General features: G+C 39.1%; 1 protein-coding gene across 2 annotated transcripts; it reads left to right on the forward strand.

Annotated features, from left to right (window-relative positions):
- The first annotated feature begins 5,569 nt into the window (after positions 1-5,569).
- On the forward strand, positions 5,570-21,005 carry tfap2c (transcription factor AP-2 gamma (activating enhancer binding protein 2 gamma)). Of its 2 annotated transcripts, XM_036531301.1 has the most exons (8): positions 5,570-5,920; positions 8,885-9,346; positions 9,807-9,858; positions 13,913-13,996; positions 15,616-15,838; positions 17,311-17,429; positions 18,856-18,997; positions 20,085-21,005. In XM_036531301.1, exons 1-8 carry the CDS (start codon positions 5,873-5,875, stop codon positions 20,377-20,379), a joined length of 1,425 nt encoding a protein of 474 aa, XP_036387194.1. In that variant the 5' UTR covers positions 5,570-5,872; the 3' UTR covers positions 20,380-21,005. The 2 variants fall into 2 exon arrangements, with proteins under 2 accessions (XP_036387194.1, XP_036387195.1); XM_036531302.1 differs by lacking the exon at positions 13,913-13,996.
- The last annotated feature ends 1,072 nt before the right edge of the window (positions 21,006-22,077 follow it).

Here is a 22,077-nt window from a genome sequence, read left to right on the forward strand (position 1 = left end):
TATATAATGTGTCATGAATTGATAAGTCGTTTTAACTACATACTATACATATATACTATAAACGTAGTAATTTAAGCCATATACCTAAACTATGTACTGATGAAGATATGCAAGTACTTTATCTAAAGACATCCAGAGATATTTATGAAGGCTTCAGGCGGATTAAAGCCACCCTTAGAAAATTTGAAGTGAGTTCACCATTAAGAAAATTGTATTGTATTATAAGGTTAAGTCTACTTTCGCTGCCGTTCTATTGTAAATGTCTTCAGTCAACTAAGATGATCACCCTCACATTAGAGTCACCTTCTTTAAGTTTACATAGAACACTAAAATGTCTAAAAATTTTCTAAGATCCTGACTATCAGTCCGACAAAAGTTAGTCTACGTTATTTCTAATTTATGCCTTCGAATCGTTGAAACTAGTTATTTATTGACAACACTTGTACCAGAATCATACAATTCACTATCACACCAGGAGCTGATTTTTCTGTGGACACTGTGTAAATGTGCACAATGGTGGCTGTCGATAATGTTTGAAACGGGCAGAAAGTAGATTTTGGACAGACAAACGGTTAAGGTTTGAAAAACTGTCCCAAATTTGCACATGCAGCGTTATTTTTATGTGTTAGTATTGCATTAGTATTGAAAATATGAATCATCCGTGATGATTCAGTAACTATAAATTATTTAAGGTCTTTTTAAAAGAAAAAATTTCCCTGTCATATGAGTATTAAAAAAAATTGTGAAGGCTTCTCGTTTCGATGGATACAATCTGGCAGTTGTTGATTTTATTAGCCCATTATTTGTTTTACTGTTTGTTTTATACCGTGTAGTGCCAGTGTTGTGGAAGGGACCAAAATTATTCGACTGCCGTTGTAAATTCCAAAACTAGTATTTTTAAGTAGCCTACAGTTTGATGTTATCTTGGTAACTGCGGTTTTTTTCTGGCTACACGCACAGCGCAGCAGGTTAAGCTTATAACTGCTCATGTGGACTTCACTGCAACTTTAGTTCTGAGGTTGCGATAACGAAGCCAGTTCGCACATTTGAAATTAATTTCGTAATTTGTCTATGAAACCATTTTATAGAATGACATGTAGCCCATAATTCAACAAATAAAATTCAAGTGGTTTTCAAAGAACAACTTGAGTTAAAATTACAGGACCACATTTTTCCCATGTGTGCAGAGAACTCGTTCAGGCACCTGTTTCTGGCTATTATTCGACAACAGTTTCACCCCCAGAGAAGTAAACGAGTTCAAGCTCTCACAAGAGAGTGAATAAACTGCGTCCGCTCACGCACACATTCACACATTGAGGCTTAAAATAAAATTAAAGAGGACGTGTCGTTTTATCCCGTGAATTCGTGACCATTTGCTTTGATTCGAAGGAAAGAAACGTCATGCCTGTTCTCTTCAGACTTCAAAGCGGTGGTGTTTTCTAAGGAATTCAATCGATTTTTTTCAGATATAGCGATTGGAATGCCGGATACCACTGGAATGTTTTTAGTCCTCCGTACTCAGGTGGATCTGTACAGGGCGCATGCGCAGGGGTAGGGTGCCGCGATCCAGGTGTAGTCAGCAGTGCAGACCGCTGGTTAATTCATCAGTCGTACCCCTCTCGGCTGGGATTGTGGAGCGATCCGCGCAGATGTCTTTATTGGAGAGATTAGAGTGGCAGGTAAGTTAAATTTGACGACGAATCTTTGAGTCTTGCATGAAGACGAACTGTTAAGTTAGAGGCAAGATGCAAACGAAGAGACTTTCGAAACGACGCGACACTTGCATAGGTTGTTTTCCCCAAATGGACGTCGCGCGAATTTAATATGATTAGCATCGTATTATATGACAAGATCGTGCGACATTCCGAGGGATTCGGTGCAATCTCCGAAGATTAGATTACTTGCCATATATCAGAACGACAGTGGTTATTTTATTATTATTTATTGCACCTGCAAACGATCCATGGGTGGAATTTTCACCAGACATCCGAATCAGCATTTAGTGCGTAAAATAAATACATGGAGTTTACTGTAACTATCTCTGGATAGATGCCAATGCTGCTATTGGATTCATCACAAATCAAAGGAGGCCTCTAAGGGCGAACTCATCCCGGAATTTAATGATAGGTGTACCTAGATAATTGCCCTCATTATGCCTGTTGAAGGCTGTAGTTGGTCGAAAACAAATCAACTACCCGCTTTGAAAGTATATCCCCAAGATAAAACGAGATTAAATGCACATATTAGAGGTGGTACTCTAGGAAAAGTTAGGACGTTGGAGATGATATCAACGACAACATCAACAACAGCAATAGTAACAACAATAAAAACAACATTATTAATAATAATAATAATAATAATGAAGGTGTGGTTAACTGATTCCCTTTAAGACTATTAAAGCTTCGGGACAGTCAGTCGACAGAAATATATATTATAGACAGAATTCACGGAGAAAAACAGCTATGTCTAATTAAAAAGGTGCCACACCGAACCACTCAGATAATACCTAGAAGGTAATTTAGCAGGGGACTCAAAAGTTAAATTCTACAATAATATTATCATTATATATAATTATAAAAAAATGCCTATGGATAGACTGCCGTTTGTAAATTTATATCGAAAACCCATAGTTTACCGCCACTATATTTTGTTTGTATGACCATTGTAATTTCAGAGCGATTGTCGAATTAATAACCGAAAATCCCATGATATTTCAAAATGTTATCCAAAACAGACCTGAAGGATGATAACATTATTCATTCCTACATGCTACTGTTTGCTGTGTAACATCTGACGACTCAACATAGAAATTTAACTCAGCCTATATATTAGATCACCTTACAACTTTGTATATTCTAAAAACGTTTCAGTTTTATTAGGAATACACTGGAAGTTTCGTTACACAAACAATTGCACGAGGTCCAAAAGTCTGATAAATGTATATAGGCTACAACTTTATGAAAACCTAAACTCAATTTACGAATTATAATACAGTTGTTAAAATAGGTATCCCATTTTGTAACATCAATACAATATTATATTTAGAGCTATTAATTACGAACTGTGGCACATGTTCAACATTGTGGACAACATTAGTAGGGCTGCGTGTGCTGAATCGGCTATTTCGAAATTTGGTCTGGAGTGTATTTTAATTAAATGTCCCATGATGTGCATTTCTTTGCGGTGAATGTTGACGTTTGCGAGGAAAGAGTTAAGGATACAATCAGGAAGGCTTCAGCGTGAAACGCGCAGAAAGTTAAAGGTGGCAGACTATATAGGCTTCTTAGCATTTGATATTTGGAATGCAGTTTCATTCCAGGTGTCGCTCGTTTCAGAAATGTGTCGCGCGGATGATTAATTTATTAAGGGTACACAGATCGCTTCAACCCCATAAACGATTTCCATACGTGTGCTTGTGTAAATAGTCAGGAGGTACATTTTGGTTTAAGGCCTATTACATTCGGTCCCTGAGGACCCCTGAGGTTTTACCATTCCGGTCATTGGTGTGTGATGAGCATTTCGTGTAGGAAATAATTCTGTACAATACATATGCGCAATCCAAGTAACTAGCAATAACAGTACCGCTGTTCAATTGTAAGCTGTTTTGTTTCACAGCAGGGCTTCGATAGCACGTGTAATCGGTGGTCTGAAATCACTTGGTGGGCTTGCATTTCTGGGTCATATCACAAATAACAAGCACACGCAAAAGTAATCTAAAATATGCCTAAGTGAATGATTCTTCTCTGCAATGTTTTCGATTGTCCCTCCAGCAAATACTGACAACGGTTGTATAAACATAGTATTATTTATTTACTATTAAACATGTTACATGAAACACATGTAGGTCGCCCTGGCTAAGAATACATCAACTGAATACATGGAAATGGTTAAAGTAATACAATTAAGACGTATATAGAAGATTCAAGGAAATTTCTTAAACTGTCACGTCAAAAACGTTTAACATTTCAAACGGAAAATGATTTAACGTTCCATGTATGGTTTGTTTAAAAATAAAAAAATAATAATGGTGATTATTAATTTCATGAAAATGTTTAACCAATTTGAAACGTATTTTAGTAGACTCAGTCAGTGAATTTTTTGCAGAAGAACCTAATTAAATAAAAGAGTGTCATTATTTATTAAAAACAGAATACGCATTTCCCTCAAACTATAAGATCATCTGTTCTGAGGGTACGCATACCAAAGGAACCTAAAAGTTACAAGAACCGTTGAGTACACCAAAATCGGTCGTACAAATTAGAAACAAGTGGCCAAATAGTCACTAGTGTTTGGTATAGTGCTCGATAAATGAACTATTTCAGCTCAGGGTGTTTGGGGATAAACAGTCAACAACTGGAAGATCGTGGTAGTATATCTCGTGTTGCATGACCACCAGTTTGGCATGGTGTAAATTCAATTCTCTGCTGTCAAATGAACGAGTCAACATGTGCAAAATCCTGCACTCAGCCGAAAGAAAGGGACCTGTTTGTGCAGCAGAAATTTCATTGGGCGTCAGCCTTGTGGAGTTCCTTGGCGAGTTAATTAATTGCTTTATTTTTAATGACAAGTAATTTACACTGTAGGCTCTTGGCAAGTTCTCAGACAACAAAATTATGCGGAGAGGATCTAAAGGTCGCTCGGAGCTCCACGGCTGATTACGTTTGATGTTGTGATTGAGATAAAAGGTGCACAGATAACCAACCTGTTCTGGCAAGCTGGCAATAAAGCACACTCACTGTCACGTTAATGGCGTGCTCTGCACGTAAGCGTTCGTTACATTATTTCATTACAAAAATATTTCATTACTATAAACACCCATTGATTACTCTGGTTTAATAGTCTCGTGTGTGTATGTGTATATTGCCAGCATTTGCTGTATACTGGTCATGCATTTTTTGCATTAAACAATCAAATATCAGTCGCTCATTTTCTGTTATTATATGAATTCCCAGGAGACTTACAGAACTGACAGGATAACTTGCTTCTAGTTGCTTGCTTCTGTTTTCCTCAAAATCTAAAAAGTGGTTGCTTTAAGATTTTTTTCACAAGAAACCTGACGGTCTCAAAGACGTTCTTTTTCTTTTTTTTTTTTAGAGTTACCTCTAACATTATCTGGCTGTTATTGATCGTTATTATCGTTCTGGGGCTGATCTTCTTCTAAATTGCATAATGGGCACAAATGCATGCAAATAAGAATATTACTTGACGTCATCATGGATACTAATTGCACTCATTAAATATTTGCAGAAAAATGCATATGTGTAAAGTATTAAAAAGATGTCATTCCTTTTCTTATTATTATTACTATTCATTGCAGTCGTAAAAATGTCCAGAAAACACACACAAACAAACACACACACACACACACACACACACACACACTGCTCGGACAGTAAAAGGATTGGTCCTTCGCACACGATAACCAATTGGCTGGAACTCCTTTTACCATGGAATGATGACATCATCCAAAGTACCACCCTCCCAGGAGTGGTTATGCAAATATAACACGCCTTGCAAAGAGAGTACACTGAGCCCGAACGAACAACTTATCTACACCGCTGCGGCCGTCAGAGGGAGTAGAGATTCTTAAATCCGAGGTTTTGGGGAGCGCTACTGACAGTGGCGTTTACTGCGTCAGTGTGCGATAGGACGCCGCTTGACAACCTGAGTTTATTTCGTATGTAGCACTCCCCTGTTAAATCAAAATCGTGTACATTTTGGCATACGGTAACGATAACATTCAAGAAATCTCTGCGGCATAAACATCAAGTCCCATTGTCCGAAACGATAGTTTATCTCCCTGGATTTAAAAGAGGAACTTAACCGCCGTCAAAATCGCTGATCTGAGTTTTGGTCGATTCAGCGTGAAACCATGTTGTGGAAGCTAGCAGATAACGTGAAGTACGAGGATGATTGCGAGGTACGTTTTATTCGAGTTTCTCTATCAGTGTTAGCAGTAGGCTATACAGGTTTCTAGAATAAATCCATGTAGACTGGGCGATGTAAAGCGATGTGATGTGAATAATGGGTGGGAAACTAACTTTCAGAGTTTTTATAAATTCATTTGGTCAGAAATTCAGGTAGTTACTTCTGCAGGTCGTTGTGCTTTCACAGCCATAGGTTGATAATATAGACTAATTATCTTCTTGGCAATAAAAGTAACATATGTTAATTACGATTGAAAATTAGGTTTGCATTCGTTAATCTGACGTTTCAATGGCAAATTAGATTTATCGTAAATTTTCGAATTGTAACAAAGATAATGATATAGATGATAGACGACTCCACCTGATGCAGCATTGATTGGTTGTAATTTGATGTATTTAGTAGATGTCAGGTGCTTGAAGACACGTCATTATTTTCACAAATGGATATATAACTGAAACGATATGATTTGTAAATTAATCCAATTAATCTCCATCATTATATGTATAGCCTCCAACAACAAACAACGACTTTTCCAGTTGGGCTTGACTTTTCGGGAAATATAGTAAATTCAAAGTACGTACTGCAGACTCTCTTTCCTTTACAGTGTGTGAACTTGTGTCATTGCTAGGCTACAACTCTATATTTGTGCTTTTGCTTTCTTCTTAGAAATGATGATAAAGATCTTACAGGAATAAGATTATCTCTCACGTTTGGGTAGGCTATTTGGTGATGACTGAACAGACAAAACCTGTAAACGGTAAAAGGCGGTTTCTGGTCGCCTGCTTAGTTACCGCACAGAGCGGTAGGAATTCACCAACCAGTTTAACTGGTGCGGCCCCTCCTTTAAGCCTGTTACCCAGAGCTCTGTCAGAAATTGCAAACCTGGCCGCGTTACACTTTTCGCAATATCGACATCTGAAGCGACCACAAAAACATTTTCTTAATGTCGCTCATTCCATAAATATGCAAAGATTACAGGTCCGTGAATGAATTTCTGGAATGAAAATTTGTTTCCATTAACATAAGCCTGACTAAAATGTATTTCATACTTTAACAGATGTAGGGAAAACGCCGTTGTTAGATGATGATCTGTTTATTTGACCCAAACGTACTTTTAATACAATGAGTCATATATATGTGCTTTTGAAAAAGAATATAGTAACCCGGTTGCCGTCCTGAACAAAGAACTTGAAACAACTGCTCTGTCCACGTGTAATCATCCCTGTGTGTATTTCTCGTGGCTATGTTTCTGTATCTTATTTCGACGCACCGTTTTTACACAGAGAGAACGGAGATCAGCAGTGAGACGGTTATAACTCCAATGTAAACACATGTCGATCTATCCCGTATTCAGGGCACTTTTTGGAATAAGCAACTGGAACCATTTTGAGCCCCCTGCGTAAAGCACTGGTTAACCCTTGACCCGCTGCAAAGCCATTATTTAATTGCCTACCTGTCTGAACTGCAAAATCGAATGAAAACCCCTCGAGTAGCCCATTTAATTTATTTTATTTTTAATATTGGCTACTAAAATGTAAAAATGTCATCTAAATTTAAGTAAATGACAAGGCAACCCGCTTGGCTAATGTCAACAAATAAGCTATTACCAAAATTTTAGTGTGTAATGTTTTGCATTATTTTGTAGAAGTTGTCAGAGCAGAGTGGATTATTGGGGTTTCAAGATGAAATATTGGGCGGATATTTTGGTTTGTTCTCATTTCATAGTAGGACTAAAAGCAAAATGAATCCACCTCATTCACGGGTGAAAACGAAGGCGAAGGTGTAGTTTCAAACGTGGAGAACACTAACGACGTTAGGAGTAGTTGAATCTACCTCAACGCGATCGTTTTCTAAGTATTTAAGGTAGTAATGTTTTTGACATAAAAAGTATTATCGTGTTACTGTTTTCGTTCAATGGCACGCCATCACGAATCAGGTATGCAGGATATCAAATTAAAACGCTTGTTTGTATATTACTAACACGGAGATGAAACTAGGCAACAGTAGGTCAAACGATGAATTTCTTTGTGCTTGGCAGACAACAGGTAGAACAATACAGCAGAATCTGCACTTGGACACATGTATTCTTAAATACATCACACATATTCAGTGTGTCTTCTTGACATAACGTTGGGGCTCAGAGGGAATTCTCAAAAAGCTGAGTCAGCTGCCGTCGGTGGCTAAAGGGGAAATGGGCCGGGTGGTGTTTCAATGGTCTAAGCTCCACTCCGGTAGAATTTCCTTTCAAGTTTCGTATTCAAAGGGGACGTTGAGGATTAAGCGTCGAACGCACGCGAGAGGGGTGTGGTTCGAAGGGAATATGTCAAAAACTCGTTTGGTAGAAGTAGAAGTAGAAGTAGCTTTATTTGTCACATGTTTTGTGTACCAGCAGAGATCTGAAGCAGAAGTAACTGTCTACTCTCATGTTGTGGAGTGTTTCGCTATACATACTGCATATTTACTTCAACGGTAATGGGCGGTTGAATTAAAACTCCCTGTAAATTTGAATACATACATATTATACTATTAAAAGGGGAGCTGGGAAATATACCTGTTTTACCTAGACATCACACCATCAAATTCGGTACTTGAGCATTTTATTTCGACAATTCTATCGAAGTTGAGTGTATGACGGTGATTGGTCTATGGAACTGCGAAGTCAGAAGACTGAGCAGTAGCCTATGTGCCCCGAGAGACAGATTATTTTATCTTAAATGAACAAAAAACAAAATCAAAAAATATTATCATTGTCACTGTCATTAAAGCAACAGCTTCAATTTATATATACTGAACTATAATCCATAAACAGTTACTATACTCAAGACAACACTGGTGGCCGACTGCAATGGTTGCATATTTTTTTAATGTATTAAACATATGTATTTTTTTTTAAAGGTTCATTTAGTCTTGGGATTTTGTTTTGTTAATTCTTATAATCGCTGTGTTTTTTCCACAGGAAAGACACGACGGCAGCAGCAATGGTAACCCTCGACTGCCGCACCTGCCTGCGGTGAGCCAGCACCTCTATAGCCCGGCTCCCTCTCTCTCGCACTCAGGCAGCTCCGATTTCCAGCCACCTTACTTTCCGCCTCCTTACCAACCGATATCATACCCCCAGTCCAGCGACCCTTACTCCCACCTGAGCGACCCTTTCAACATCAACTCGATACACCAGTCCCCCTCGACCAACCAACAGCAATCCTGGCCCGGCCGTCAAAGTCAAGAGGGAATCGGAGCCCACGGTCGCAGCGGCTTAGCCAGTCAAATACTTGGACTCGAAGGCGGTTCGCCTGGGGTGCGAAGAGAGGGTTTTCGCCGACCAGAGCTAATGCCCCCACACGTTCACAGCATTGACTCGTCCGTTATTGGGGATAATTTAGGATTGCACGAGATGGGTCACGGCTTGGACGATGTGCAGGTGAGTTGGGCTAATTTCTCAAAGTGGAGAAAAAATCACAGTCCATATACGACATTATAAACAAAGTGGTAATATGTAATTCCCATAAAGAAGAGTCTGTTGTTTGTGTGTTTATCATATTTAAAAAAAAAAATCTTACAGGAATACATGTTTCTTACAACTCGCAATATATTTGGTTTTGTCTGAATCGGAAACCAAAGGTAAAGATGGAAATCCCAGCTGTGGAGAATTGTTTTGCCCCTATGTGTGCAATACTGGCCCTTATTATGGGGACAGTGTCATAACTCCTGGCTTTAAAATTATGCCTATCATTATAAACCTTGCTGTGTCACCGAATGACAAGATCCTGACCTGTTAAAACGATGGGTTTAATTTCTTGTACTGTTAAATGTGCTGTTTTGCAGCCACTCCATCAACCAAAGCTACTTTCTCTTTCTCCGCATCTCTTGTCTTTTCTCAGCACGTTGATGATCACAGTATTATCATGGCAGACCAGACAGTCATTAAAAAAGGTTGGTATAATTTTTTTTTTTAAATATCATTTTTCACTAATACACCAAATCATCAGGAGCTGTTTAGCTACATTACAACATACTATTGTAACTGGCTGGCAATGCTATTTTTTTTTTGTTTGTTTTTACATAATTATAGCTTTCTGATATGTAGCTACAGTGATTGTTGACTGAAGCGAGTTAGAGATAAAAAAGGTTTGTGTTATTGTTGTGTTCATTTAGTACTGCAGCCAAAACTAACGATTCACAGAGGACATTAAGTATATACACATTGTCCTCTGTGTTTTGGGAGAAAACATTTAAACACTAAGACATTGTTTAAAAGTTGCTGTATTGTATGCAAGATATTTTGATCACAGTTATAAAGTAACATTTGTACCTTTTTGTGAAGTAATTCTCATTTCTTCACATCTACTAAATGGATTTAATTTAGAGAGTAAACATATCTAAAACGAGTCCTCTTAAGTAATTTCACCACACTTGGTGTTATCTTGGTTTATAAGAAAACCTGTTGTTGATTTTAATTTCAAAAGTCATTTTGAGACAAGGTTTTAATACACCCCAAGTAATAAATGTAGGTGTTCCCATAACAAGTTTGTACCCATTCTGGTTTCAAAATATTTGAATAACACAGAACATGTTTTAGAAACACCTCAGGGTCTTGCATTAATTTGTGTAATTTTGAATGCATTTTCCTTTACATCATTAACTGTGTGCTGTTGTAACATAAGGATGAAAGCTGTGTGGTTTCCATTGTATAACAGCGGCCAGTTTCTGCCCTTTCTTTAACTTCTGCTGAAAAGTAAGATCTGAACATGAACAGAAAGCATTAAATCTGTTCTCATTTTTTGAGGTTGCACATCTATAATTTTCATGCTTTAAAAAATAGCATGTCAGTCATTTGCTGAATTTCATTCATTAACTTGACAGTGCTATTATATTTACTTGTAGAAGCACTTTACTACTGTATTGCTTTGAAATCCTCTACATCTACATACCAGGCTCCACAGCTAGATCAAACTATAAAGAAAGCCATGGTCTAGAACAAGTAATGCTGTAAATGTGAAGTTTTGGTTTTTTAAGTGGATGTTTGTCTTTTTTTAAAATTTGTGTGTTGAAATCGAAGTGTTTTTTTCTACATGATGGCATGATATTTTAGTATTTACTTTTTTTTTTTTTTCAAGAGGGCGTTTTAAAAGGAAACATATTTTTTTTTACCATTTTGTTCATTTTTCTTGGCCTGTGAAGTACATTACAGTGATGTCAAGCTCACTGTCTTGCAGATATTAGCTCTATGATACTCTAAGCTTTGGGGCATTTTCTTGTGCTTTTTACAGCATGTTACTAGAGCCAGATGTAATGGTTTTAATGGTTTTAGCTGTTGTTCCAGAGTGAATTCTCTGAATGTATTGTTCTCACTCTCTCTTTCTCATGTATACAGATATACATCCTTAATATGTACATACATACAAGCAATTTAGAACTTGAGACAGCACTTAGTGTTGTGGGGAAAAATGAAACCCAGACAATGTATATACATTCCGTACATTTCTAAATCATTTTCAACCCACTGAATTTTAAATGGAAACATAATTCCGGTTTAAATCGCCGATTAGGCGCCTGACAATCGCAAGGTTAAGTGCGGATCATTATTTTTCCAGAGAACAGTCCTTGGTGACCTTTGAATTACAGAAAGCTGTTTAATGTCATCAGCTTTTGTTCAAGTGAGGACTGAGTTCTGCATTTAAATGCAGGCGTTCCACCTAGGATGCTGACTGTGATGAGAAGCAATGGCAAAAGGGGAGTGGTGTGACTCTAGTTCTCACTGACATCCATAATCCTTTGTTAATAACGAGGAGCACTTAACTAATCCAGGTTTGATCCTCCTGAGATGTTTTTATACCGATCTGACTTTTGAATAGGAGAGCATAAAAATACCTTCTTCCAAAATAACTGGCTCGTTGACAAAACTCTTGGGCACGCTGCTTCTTAGAGATGTTGAGCAACTGTGGAAGTTCTTTTGACTTTCAGAAAGGAGAAACCTCTGTGACCTTTGTCCTTTTTGCTTGCACTCCTTGCTCATGCGAATACATACCACTTAACTTTTGACAATGGGGATAATTCAGCTCTCAACCCCGATAGCTTTAGTCACAATCACATTTTATGGATGAGGCATTGTAACTACACCAGGATAACAGTTTATTTATTCATTACATGTTAATGTATGTTGAGGTAATGTGGGTTTGTCCCCTAATGCTGAGTCTTATATTTCATATTTCATAACTACTAATAGACAATTCATTTGTGTCCCACAAATGTTTTGGAAAAGTGTATATATATAAAAGTAAGTATGCAGTGAACTAGACTGAAATATTTTTTAAGAAAATGTTTTTAGCACCACAAGGCAAATTTGACATGGTCTTCACTACTCCTCACAGGGAATCCCGTGAAAAGCTAAAAAGTTCACTTTTAATTTAGTGTAAAGTGCACTATGCTTAAGTATCGCATATGTCCAGTGTACTTTGGGATGTATATACCATTTCATAAGAGCAAAGTTACAAATGAATAGATAATAGTTTATGTGGCAAGCATTTCCACTTTAAGTGAAGAATGTCCTAAAATTCCTCAAACTTATTTTATTGTGCAATCTTTTAAAATGTTCCTTTGAAAATTTCTTGTGAATGCTTTATGATATTCAGTGCCATAATGTAAATTGTTGGGACTACATCATAAGCAAAACTCTTGCTGTGTATGTCCTTGACACACACAAAATAATTTCAGTAATGTTCTCTGTTGTTGGATTGTAGTCAGTGTCTGATGACAAGCTTGTCTGCTCAGATACTTCCTCGGTAGCTGTCATTCTGGTTTTCTTTCAGTTTACGTCTCCTGAGCTTCATGATGCTGCCTTTCATAACCTTTGACAGTACGATGCCCAGTTCGCTAGCTACACCTCTTTGGTGCATCCTAAGAATATTAACACACAAAAATATAAACTAAGCTTACCTGCTCAAATCACTCTTCTATTTTAGTCTATTTTAACAAAAAAAAAACTTGGCAAGCCATACCATGCAGGTGCCACATTCATATATATCAGCATGAGTTCATGTCCATTAGTGAGGTCTAATGATATTCTGGGCAACTCTTTGTGAGCCAGATGTTGATTAGTCCATGGTCTAAGGTTTTGTTAATTTTGTAGAATGCCCTTATGTTTAATAAAATCCACATTTGCCAGCTGAAAGGGGAAAAAAAACGAGCTAAAACGTTTCAGGTAAAATTGAATTTTTATTACTTTTGAGTTTCAAAGATATCTCGTACAGAATTAACAAAAGTTTAATTTTTTAATAACTGAAACATTTTTACAAGCAGCTAAATGAATCAAAGAAATGTCCCCTGACCTTTTCTGGTAGCAAATAATGTAGCCAGAGGAAGCTTGGCAGTGAAATGGTGAATATTGAATTCTCTGTGAGTTAAAGAAATTGTGATTGTATGCTGCCTTGAACCTTCAGTTAAATACTTACCAGCTCAAATGATCTGCTTTAAGGTTTGAAAAGCAAAAAAGATACACTTATGGCAAATCTGGGATAGACCGGTATTAAATTTTACATTTAATGCCACATCAAGTTGCCGTTTTTTTTTTATTAGTTTATTTAACCAGTCTTTTACTAGGCAAATTAATTAAGAACAAATTTTCATCAACAGTAACAGGCTGGCCAAGAGACCCAACACAACAAACTCAGATAAATTAAACAAAGAGAACAAACACCTAAAAAGAGATTAAAACACAGGGCTACAACTGACAATCAAGAGACACATGAGGCATCAGTGCAATTAGGAGTCAGGCACATCTAGACGTGTTAAATGACACAGTAAGATAACGTGGCTGTGAGTTTGATTCCCTTTTTTTTGTAATGTTGATTTATTGATCATTCTGCCCATGGACTCTTCTTACTTTTCGAGTATTGCCCCGTGTTTTAGATATGCAGACACCGATGGACATATTCTGTAGCCCAGCCCACAGCCAATGTCATGTCCTGCTTTTTCGTTCTTGTCTCAGTATTAGGACTCCGAAGTGGTAGGAGCCATGATCGCTTACAGAGGACTTATTTTGAGGGTGGCTTTCTTGCGGGTGAGGATGAAGGTATATGTAGAATTATGTGTGATTGCCAGTTTTGTGTGGCATTGGAGGCTTGCGGTGGCATAAATCTCAATGTCTTTACATTATCACATTACTTTACATTATTTCCATTTAGCAGACGCTCTTATCCAGAGCGACTTACATAGGTTACAGCTTCACTCATTACACATTTATTCAACTAGATATTTACTGAGGCAGTTGTAGATTAAGCATCTTGTCCAAGGGTAGAGCAGTAGTGCCCGAGCGGGGAATTGAACCAGCAACCTTTTGGTTACAAGTCCTGCTCCTTTATGACTATTCTACACTACTGCCTCTTCGACTAGATGAATGTGAAAGATTTATTTATATATAAACATTTGTAAATCTGTATTCCTTCATATAAAGCCACATATATATTTTGGTGTGCACAACCGTATAAGTGATCTTTCAACACACAACTCAATCACAATTTCATGTGGTGTGAGCTCAGAGCTCATAACCACATGTACACATACGTATACATAGTTTTAGGCAGAGTAGCATACCAAGCGGCAATGGACTAATAGGCAACTGCAGTAGGCAGTTAGACTTGCTCTGACTTGGCTGGAATGTTCAATCAACCAGGATGTTATTTCACATATCTCCTAATGTCATGAAGACCAAAGTGAAAGTCATTGTTCTGTGGTAGTTATAGGAACTGTACAGTAAAAGGGCTAGAGCAGTAACTTTGGCTGCCCTGATTTCTGCCCTGATACCAGAAGGTTATGAGTTTGTTCCTTACCCAAAACAGTCCAAAACCTTCAAATTCCTGTTTATTAATGTATCCCTCAGCTTCACTGTCTGAGAGATTGATTTTGGCATTTTTTTTGCAATGGACTGGCATCCTATTGAGGTCATAATTGAATATCATAATATGGAGGGTAAGGGAGAGGGGGTAAGATGTGATGGTATGTGCCATCCAGACCTGGACAATGTTTAGAATACAGGGGCCATTTTATGGGAGGAAGGCTTGTTTTATGCAAGAAATGATGTTGCTGAGTTTTGCAAAGATAGAAGTAAAATTACTATGATACACCTGGAACACTGACAGAAGACATCAAAACATTTCCAAGAGCCAAAGAGTCTTAAGTGATGAAGGATCATGATTAATGGATATAACATAAATGGAAAATATGAAAAGGTTGAGGTACTTGACTTGACATGATAATGTGTTTTTATTCTTATTTTTTTTTTGGGGGGGGGGGGGTAGTGAGTTGGACACACAATTTTGTTACTGTGCAGATGCAAATCAGTATTTTGGGATTTTGTCTGCAATCACACAGCATACTGACACTACTGAATTCAGTCTGAAAACATGACTTCAGAATCTGAAACACTGAGCCCTCCTCAGCTTAGTCTTTCAATTCAGTATCTCCATCAGCAGTGTATCTTACTGTTGAGATAGAAACCTTTGGAGACAAAAATAGCTCTTTTTTGTCTTTATCAACAAAAAAAATATATATACATTTTAATTCCCCCTAAAAGCATTGCATGGAGTGTGTGGGCCAATATTTGGAGACCCCTAAACTCTGTCTTTGTTGTTTTTTTTTGTTTTTTTTTCCATTGTTTTCATTGTTCTTAAGTGTTTGACTCTGTGTTCCCAGGTCCCGTGTCTCTTCCCAAGGGGAACGCACTGGGTCTGCCCTACCAGAAGGAGTCCCTCCTGGGCATGGTGTCCAACCCAACAGAGGTCTTCTGCTCAGTGCCCGGGCGGCTCTCGCTGCTCAGCTCCACGTCGAAGTACAAGGTGACGGTGGCCGAGGTTCAGCGTCGTCTGTCCCCTCCGGAGTGTCTCAACGCCTCTCTTCTGGGCGGAGTCCTGCGCAGGTTAGCATCCAAGCTGCAAACACCTGCATGCTGATCCGCTGTTTAACATCTTTGCAAAAAGCCACACCTTTCATATTCGGTCTGGATATCTCTCGACACGTGGTTATCACATTCAGCGGACCCTGTTGAGCTGGTATTTGTGTTGAAACGTTGCGATTGCCCGGCTGATGTTTGTTTCGCTATGGCAGTGTACTCCAGGGCGTGGATATAGCAGTGCTTTTGGCAATAGTGTGACACAGCATGGTGTGTATGCGTTGTGCCTGTGTTTCAGTGTGCATTTTTGTGTCTGTCCGGTTTTCTGTCCATCTCGGTGTTCGTCTGTGTATCATCATGCGGTGGTAGAGGGGAGGATTGTACTTTGCTGCTGCTAAGCAGTTGACCTCCGTGTGTAAGTGTCAGCAGGCAGAATTTGCTCTGGGAGCACAGGCCATACCCAAATCCTAAATTTTGTATTTTGCTGGAAATGCATGTTTTCCCCCTCCCATGTGCCCCTCTCAACCCCCCCCCCCCCCTTACCCCCAGGCGCATGCACACAGACACATGCACTGTGCATGAGACGCTGTTAAGTAGGTCATGCAACGATAGCAGGGGAGGGTGAGGGGACAGGGGAAGAGAGGGCCCTCACAGGCCTACCCAAAGATGCTGTGTCTCTCACCCTCCCACAGAGAGAAGCTTGCTCATCAGTCATGCGGAAAACTGCATCAGCTACAGCAAGCGGAGAATTAGCGTGCGCAATTTCCCCCCGCAAAGTTCTGAAGCCGCAGCCCTGTTTGTGCTAATGTTTTGTGAGATCAAAGAATGCACTTTTGGCTTTTTCCATTACACTCGTGTGTATTTTTTTTAAAGCATAAAAACAGACAGGGTTATGTGCTAGTTTTTTCATCAGCAGTGCTTTTGTATGTGAGTTAGTGATTTTCAATTTTATATGTATTGTGTGTTTGTGTGTAGAAATAACGGACATTTTTGGGAAACTGGTTGAAGTGAAAGTTCCATTGTGTTCTTAATGTAAAAAAATGGGCAAACTGACTCCATCAGATTAATGGGTCTGAATTTTTTTTCCAGAAAATATTTTATTTGGTACAGTTCACATATCTATCAGTTCAGTTTGTTGTATTTCCTGAGGAAGTAATGATAAATTGTTTTTTTTTTTTTCCCCACATACAAAATAAAGGTCCATTTCAACACATTATTTGTACATAAAGTATGTTGCATGGCTTCTTGGCTATCAGTTGTGGAGAAATTTGAGATCTGAGAGCCACTATCTACAACTAAATAACAAAATTGAGGAAACCCATTTTTCTAACAGTTAAGATTAAATATATGATCATATGAACATATTAAAATCAAATTATTATGAACGCTTGTATTCATACTGTTCATACTGTTTTTAGCTTGCCTTCTTTTGCCCACACACAGCCTGGCTAACACATGTTGAAGAATATTGACACTCAGGTTGTTGCTTCCTTACACAGAGCGAAGTCCAAAAATGGTGGCCGGTCTTTGAGAGAGAAGCTGGACAAGATTGGGCTTAACCTTCCCGCGGGACGGAGGAAGGCTGCTAACGTCACCTTGCTGACCGCGTTGGTGGAAGGTGTGTTGCTTTTTGGCTTCCATTCTACATTAAATTACATTATTGTCATTTTAGCAGACGCAGTTATCCATTTATGCAGCTGGATATTTACTGAGGCAATTGTGGGTTAAATACCTTGCCCAGGGGTACAGCAGCAGTGCCCCAGCAGGAAATCAAACCAACAACCTTTTGGTTACAAGCTCTGCACCTTACTACTACTGTGTACTATACTGCCACCCTAATTATTTTCTAATTATTCTAATTAGATACCAAGTCATACATTTTTTTTAATTAAGTTGCAGCCAAACCTGTCAGTTTGGTCTTCACCCTCTGTTCTCTTCGTATCTCCCTTTCCTAGTGTATTACATTGTAATTATAAGGTTAAATACCACCACCTCTAAACAAACATGGCTTCACTGTTCAAATTCTGCTTTACCCTCCTCAGCCTTTGAGCATTGACATTATCTGAGATGACTCTTCTGGTGACATTTTGTGGTTACTAAGCAACCGGCATGGGCCCTAAAGAGACACCGAATGCTTTTGAAAGAGGTTTATAAATTGCCATACGTAATGCTGCACTTACGATGTTTATCGGTAGTAAAATGGTGGATATTAAGAAGGCAAGAAGGCATGGACGCATCATATAACGTGGGTTGTTTTTGTGGTGGTCTATTTGCATACATGAATTAATTAGAAAGTGTGGTACATCATTAGCCATTATTTCCAAGGGATACCTTAATATCTAGTACTTCCGTGAAAGGACATCCTTAGTGTGATCTCTTTTTGATAATATGCATATCTCAGGTAATTATTGACGGAGAGAGGAAAATCTATATTTATTTATTGTCACTTTCTATACTCATGTCCACTTTTCTCAAATCTCTGGGCAAGTAAGAATCTGACTCTTGACTTGTACATATGAATATGAAATTCTTATATGATTTATATTCAGGTCCTGCTCTTTTGGAATTCTGGCTGGTTTTTTGTATTTGTGGACCAAAATAGGTTGATGGTTCTATGCACAGTGTGGCTTGGAGGCTGTATTATTTAGAGAAATTCAAATCTGAATCAAAGCTCATTAACACATGTGATTGGTAGCCAAGAGGAGTAAGTGACCTTAAAGACTGGGATTCTCTGAATAGTTGCATCTGCAAGCGATGCGTGTGTCTATCAGCAAGCAGCTCTCTTCATGCTGTGGGCTAGCTGGTTTGCTGTCAGCCACATAAACCCATTAAAACCATGTAAGCAAGCATCCTGCCTAAAGCTAGGAATATTCATCTCTGCATCCCCTTCCCCCAGCCAAGAAACTGAGCAGAAGTGATTTCTTAAATGATTCTTCCAGAATCCTGTTCTTTGCCTAATGGTCTTTGCTAATGTGGAATTTGACATCTGGAAGCCACCTAACCTTGTGCTCTCTCTCTCTTTCTCTCTGTCTCGCTCTCTGCAGGTGAGGCAGTCCACCTGGCCAGAGATTTTGGCTATGTGTGTGAGACTGAGTTTCCAGCAAAGGCTGTTGCTGAATATCTGGGTCGACCGCACGTAGAACGCAATGAGATCAACTCCCGCAAGAACATGCTTCTTGCTGCCAAGTGAGTGTCATCCATATTACGAATATAATATTTTCCATCTTTTCATTTCTACTGTCTCAATTCAAAACAACTCATAATCACTTTTCTGAAATTATTAATCATTGTTTTACTTGTACAGTGTTACTTTTGGGCATTTGCATTATTATAAACACTTTTGACATGTCAGGAGTGTGTGTCATTACTGGAACTGCATCACAACTTCAACTTCTTTTGTAAATTTTTTTGTTTTATTTTCAAAAACGCATTCCTTTTTACTTCATCTGCCACACACTCATTGGTATGTGCTATTAAGTCTGTGGATGAGACGTATTTGCAAGTGTTCTTGTAACCTCTTTGTTGAGAATGATGACAGTTGGTTTCAGCTACAGAACTGTTGACATGGCTCCTGACTGACTTTGCTGATTAAGGCATTGTTTTGCCCAAGTCCTACAGATCAGACCTGAGTCTGAGCTGTGTCATTTGCTGACAGTAACTGGGAGACCTAGTGGTGTAGCTTCATTCTACTGGGATGCGTTGGGTTTTATTTTCTGGGTTCCACCCATCCCACTGCTGTCGCACTCATTAATGTGTCACAAGGCACCTGCTAGTCACTCGGATGACATCAGAGGAGATTCCCCTATCCTCCAGTCAGCATTCTCTCCGCTGTGGTGCACTGTGGGAGTTGTAGTTGGAGAAAAATAGCCGCTGGTGTATCGGAGGATTGCATTCATCTTGCTCCAGCACTTCTGCTTTAACATAAAGGATGTTGTGGAAAGGCTTACTGTAGTACAGCTGGTAATTCTAAATTGGGTGAAAAGGGGAGAGTAGAGGAGAAAAGAAAATACTTAAATTTCATTTAAGTTTTAAAGACTTGTTGACATGAATCTTGGTATACTTTTCAAGAGCGCATTGATCCATGTGACATTTCACTTCATCAAAATTAATGCTGCTGATTTTTCATCATGTGCATATTTTTTTCATGTACATGAATGTCTTGAGTCATAATACGGCTCATGGGGAAAAAAGTGGTTGTCGTTACAGCTGTTCAAGCATGAAGGCAAATTTTTTTGGAACGTCTCTGCTATGCTTCTTTTTTTCCCCACCCCAGGCAAATCTGTAAGGAGTTCACAGACCTGCTGACTCAGGACCGCTCTCCGCTGGGGAACTCACGGCCGGCGCCCATCCTGGAGCCGGGCATACAGGGCTGCCTCACCCACTTCAGCCTCATCACCCACGGCTTCGGCAGCCCCGCCATCTGTGCTGCCATGACCTCCCTGCAGAACTACCTGAACGAGGCCCTCAAGCAGGTGGACAAAATGTACCTGAGCTCCGGCGGCGAGACGCAGGGTTCCTCTGACAGCGGCAGCAAGGCATCCGATAAAATGGAGAAGCACCGGAAATGAGGGGCGAAGGCTGGCCGTGACACCCCCCGTCGCCCCTTATCTGCTCAACTTTGGACCACGTCCGCGTTATTCCATTATTATTATTATTATTATTATTTTTTTTACTATTAGCCTTATTTTTTTCCCATTCCATTTCCTTGGCAAGCTGCTTTGCCATTAATATTCCACAGTCTTCCAGAAAAAAAGATTATTCATTTCATTGTTTTAATTCCCCGTGATGTTTGGCTTAAAAAGCTGACGCACATTTGTTTTGCGGAGATGGAAGAGATGGCCCAGGTCTACAAGCCATTGAAGCTGGAGAATGGGCAGGAGAGGAATACTGGGACTCCTGGTTTGGGAATAAGGCCAAGAGCAGACTTTTCTTTTTGGAGAAATTCTACTTTTTCAAGAGGGGCCTCCATTCTTGTGGATTGCGTTCAGAAATCTTCTGGTGGCAAATCATAACTTGCAGTCTGTTCCCTCTGCATTGGTGCTAAATTCCCATTGGACAACGGAGCGCGATTATATATATAAATATCTAACCAGAGACAAACTATGGTTAATTTTTGTTCTTTTTGGGTTTTGTAAAGGTTACTCCACTCAGTTACAGTATTATTATAGTTGGACTCTGGGAATGCTTTGGGCAGGTGTGCATGAGTATACATTTGTGTGTACACGCGCGTGTGTGCGTGTGTGCATGCGTGTGCATGCATGTGCATGTGTATGTGTGTGCATGCGTGTGTGCGTGCGTGCGCGTGCGTGTGTATGTGTGTGCATGCGTGTGTATGTGTGCGCACACGTGTGTGTGTCTGTAAGTTTGCAGAGGTAAACTGGGTACAGATGGCTGTGTAGCACTCTGAGCTGAACAGAACTGAGGCCCTCAACGTCAACTGAAAGTGCAGTCATGTGGGGGAGGGGTGTGGGGGTTGTGGATTATAGAGGCAGGGAAAGGGGGGGGGTGTTAAGGGGTCTCTATGCTTTCCTTGCCACTCAAGCAACACGAACAAGCCCAGAGATGCATTCATTGAAAAAAAAATAATTGTATCAGAAATGGACAAAGAGCTTGCAACGTACACGTTCTGTCGAAAGGGACTGAAGAATTTCCCAGCTTTTCCTCAGCCTTGCAGATGTCATGTCTAAAGAAGCTACATCAGTGGATGATATCCCTCTGATCAGCTCTGAATGAAAAGGCATCAACAGGTTTCACCACGCAGTTCTCTGGTATTTGTGAATTTCCAGGGAAATGACTGATTAGTCATTGCAAAATGCATCTGTTTTCAATAGTAGGGCCAAGCATTATAATGACATTGTATTCATAGAACCTCTCCACACTGTGTAAAATCACAATCTTTCAACCTAAACTGTATTCATGTCAGCCGACAGGTATGCATATGTTGTAGGATTAATATTTCATGCTTTGAAAAAGGACCTGGGGAGTGAATAGGAGTGGAAACTTTTTTTTTTTCCCATGATGCTTTTAGAATTCAGTATCATTTTCATCAAACCAGTATGAACGTTTCTATTTTTTTTCCCCCCGCTTGTTTTTCCCTGGATGTAAATATATGTTTTTAATTTATGTTGTAATTTAATGGGATTTGTAAATACTGGTAAAAATACTGGTGTTCTGCTTAACTTTTTAAAAACATGTTTTAACGTTTTATAAACGGGTTAGCTTTTTTATAATGTAGCAGGTAGGCTACGGGAATTATGTATTTAGGA

This window comes from Megalops cyprinoides, chromosome 6 (assembly GCF_013368585.1).
Source record: "Megalops cyprinoides isolate fMegCyp1 chromosome 6, fMegCyp1.pri, whole genome shotgun sequence".
Taxonomy (NCBI): domain Eukaryota; kingdom Metazoa; phylum Chordata; class Actinopteri; order Elopiformes; family Megalopidae; genus Megalops; species Megalops cyprinoides.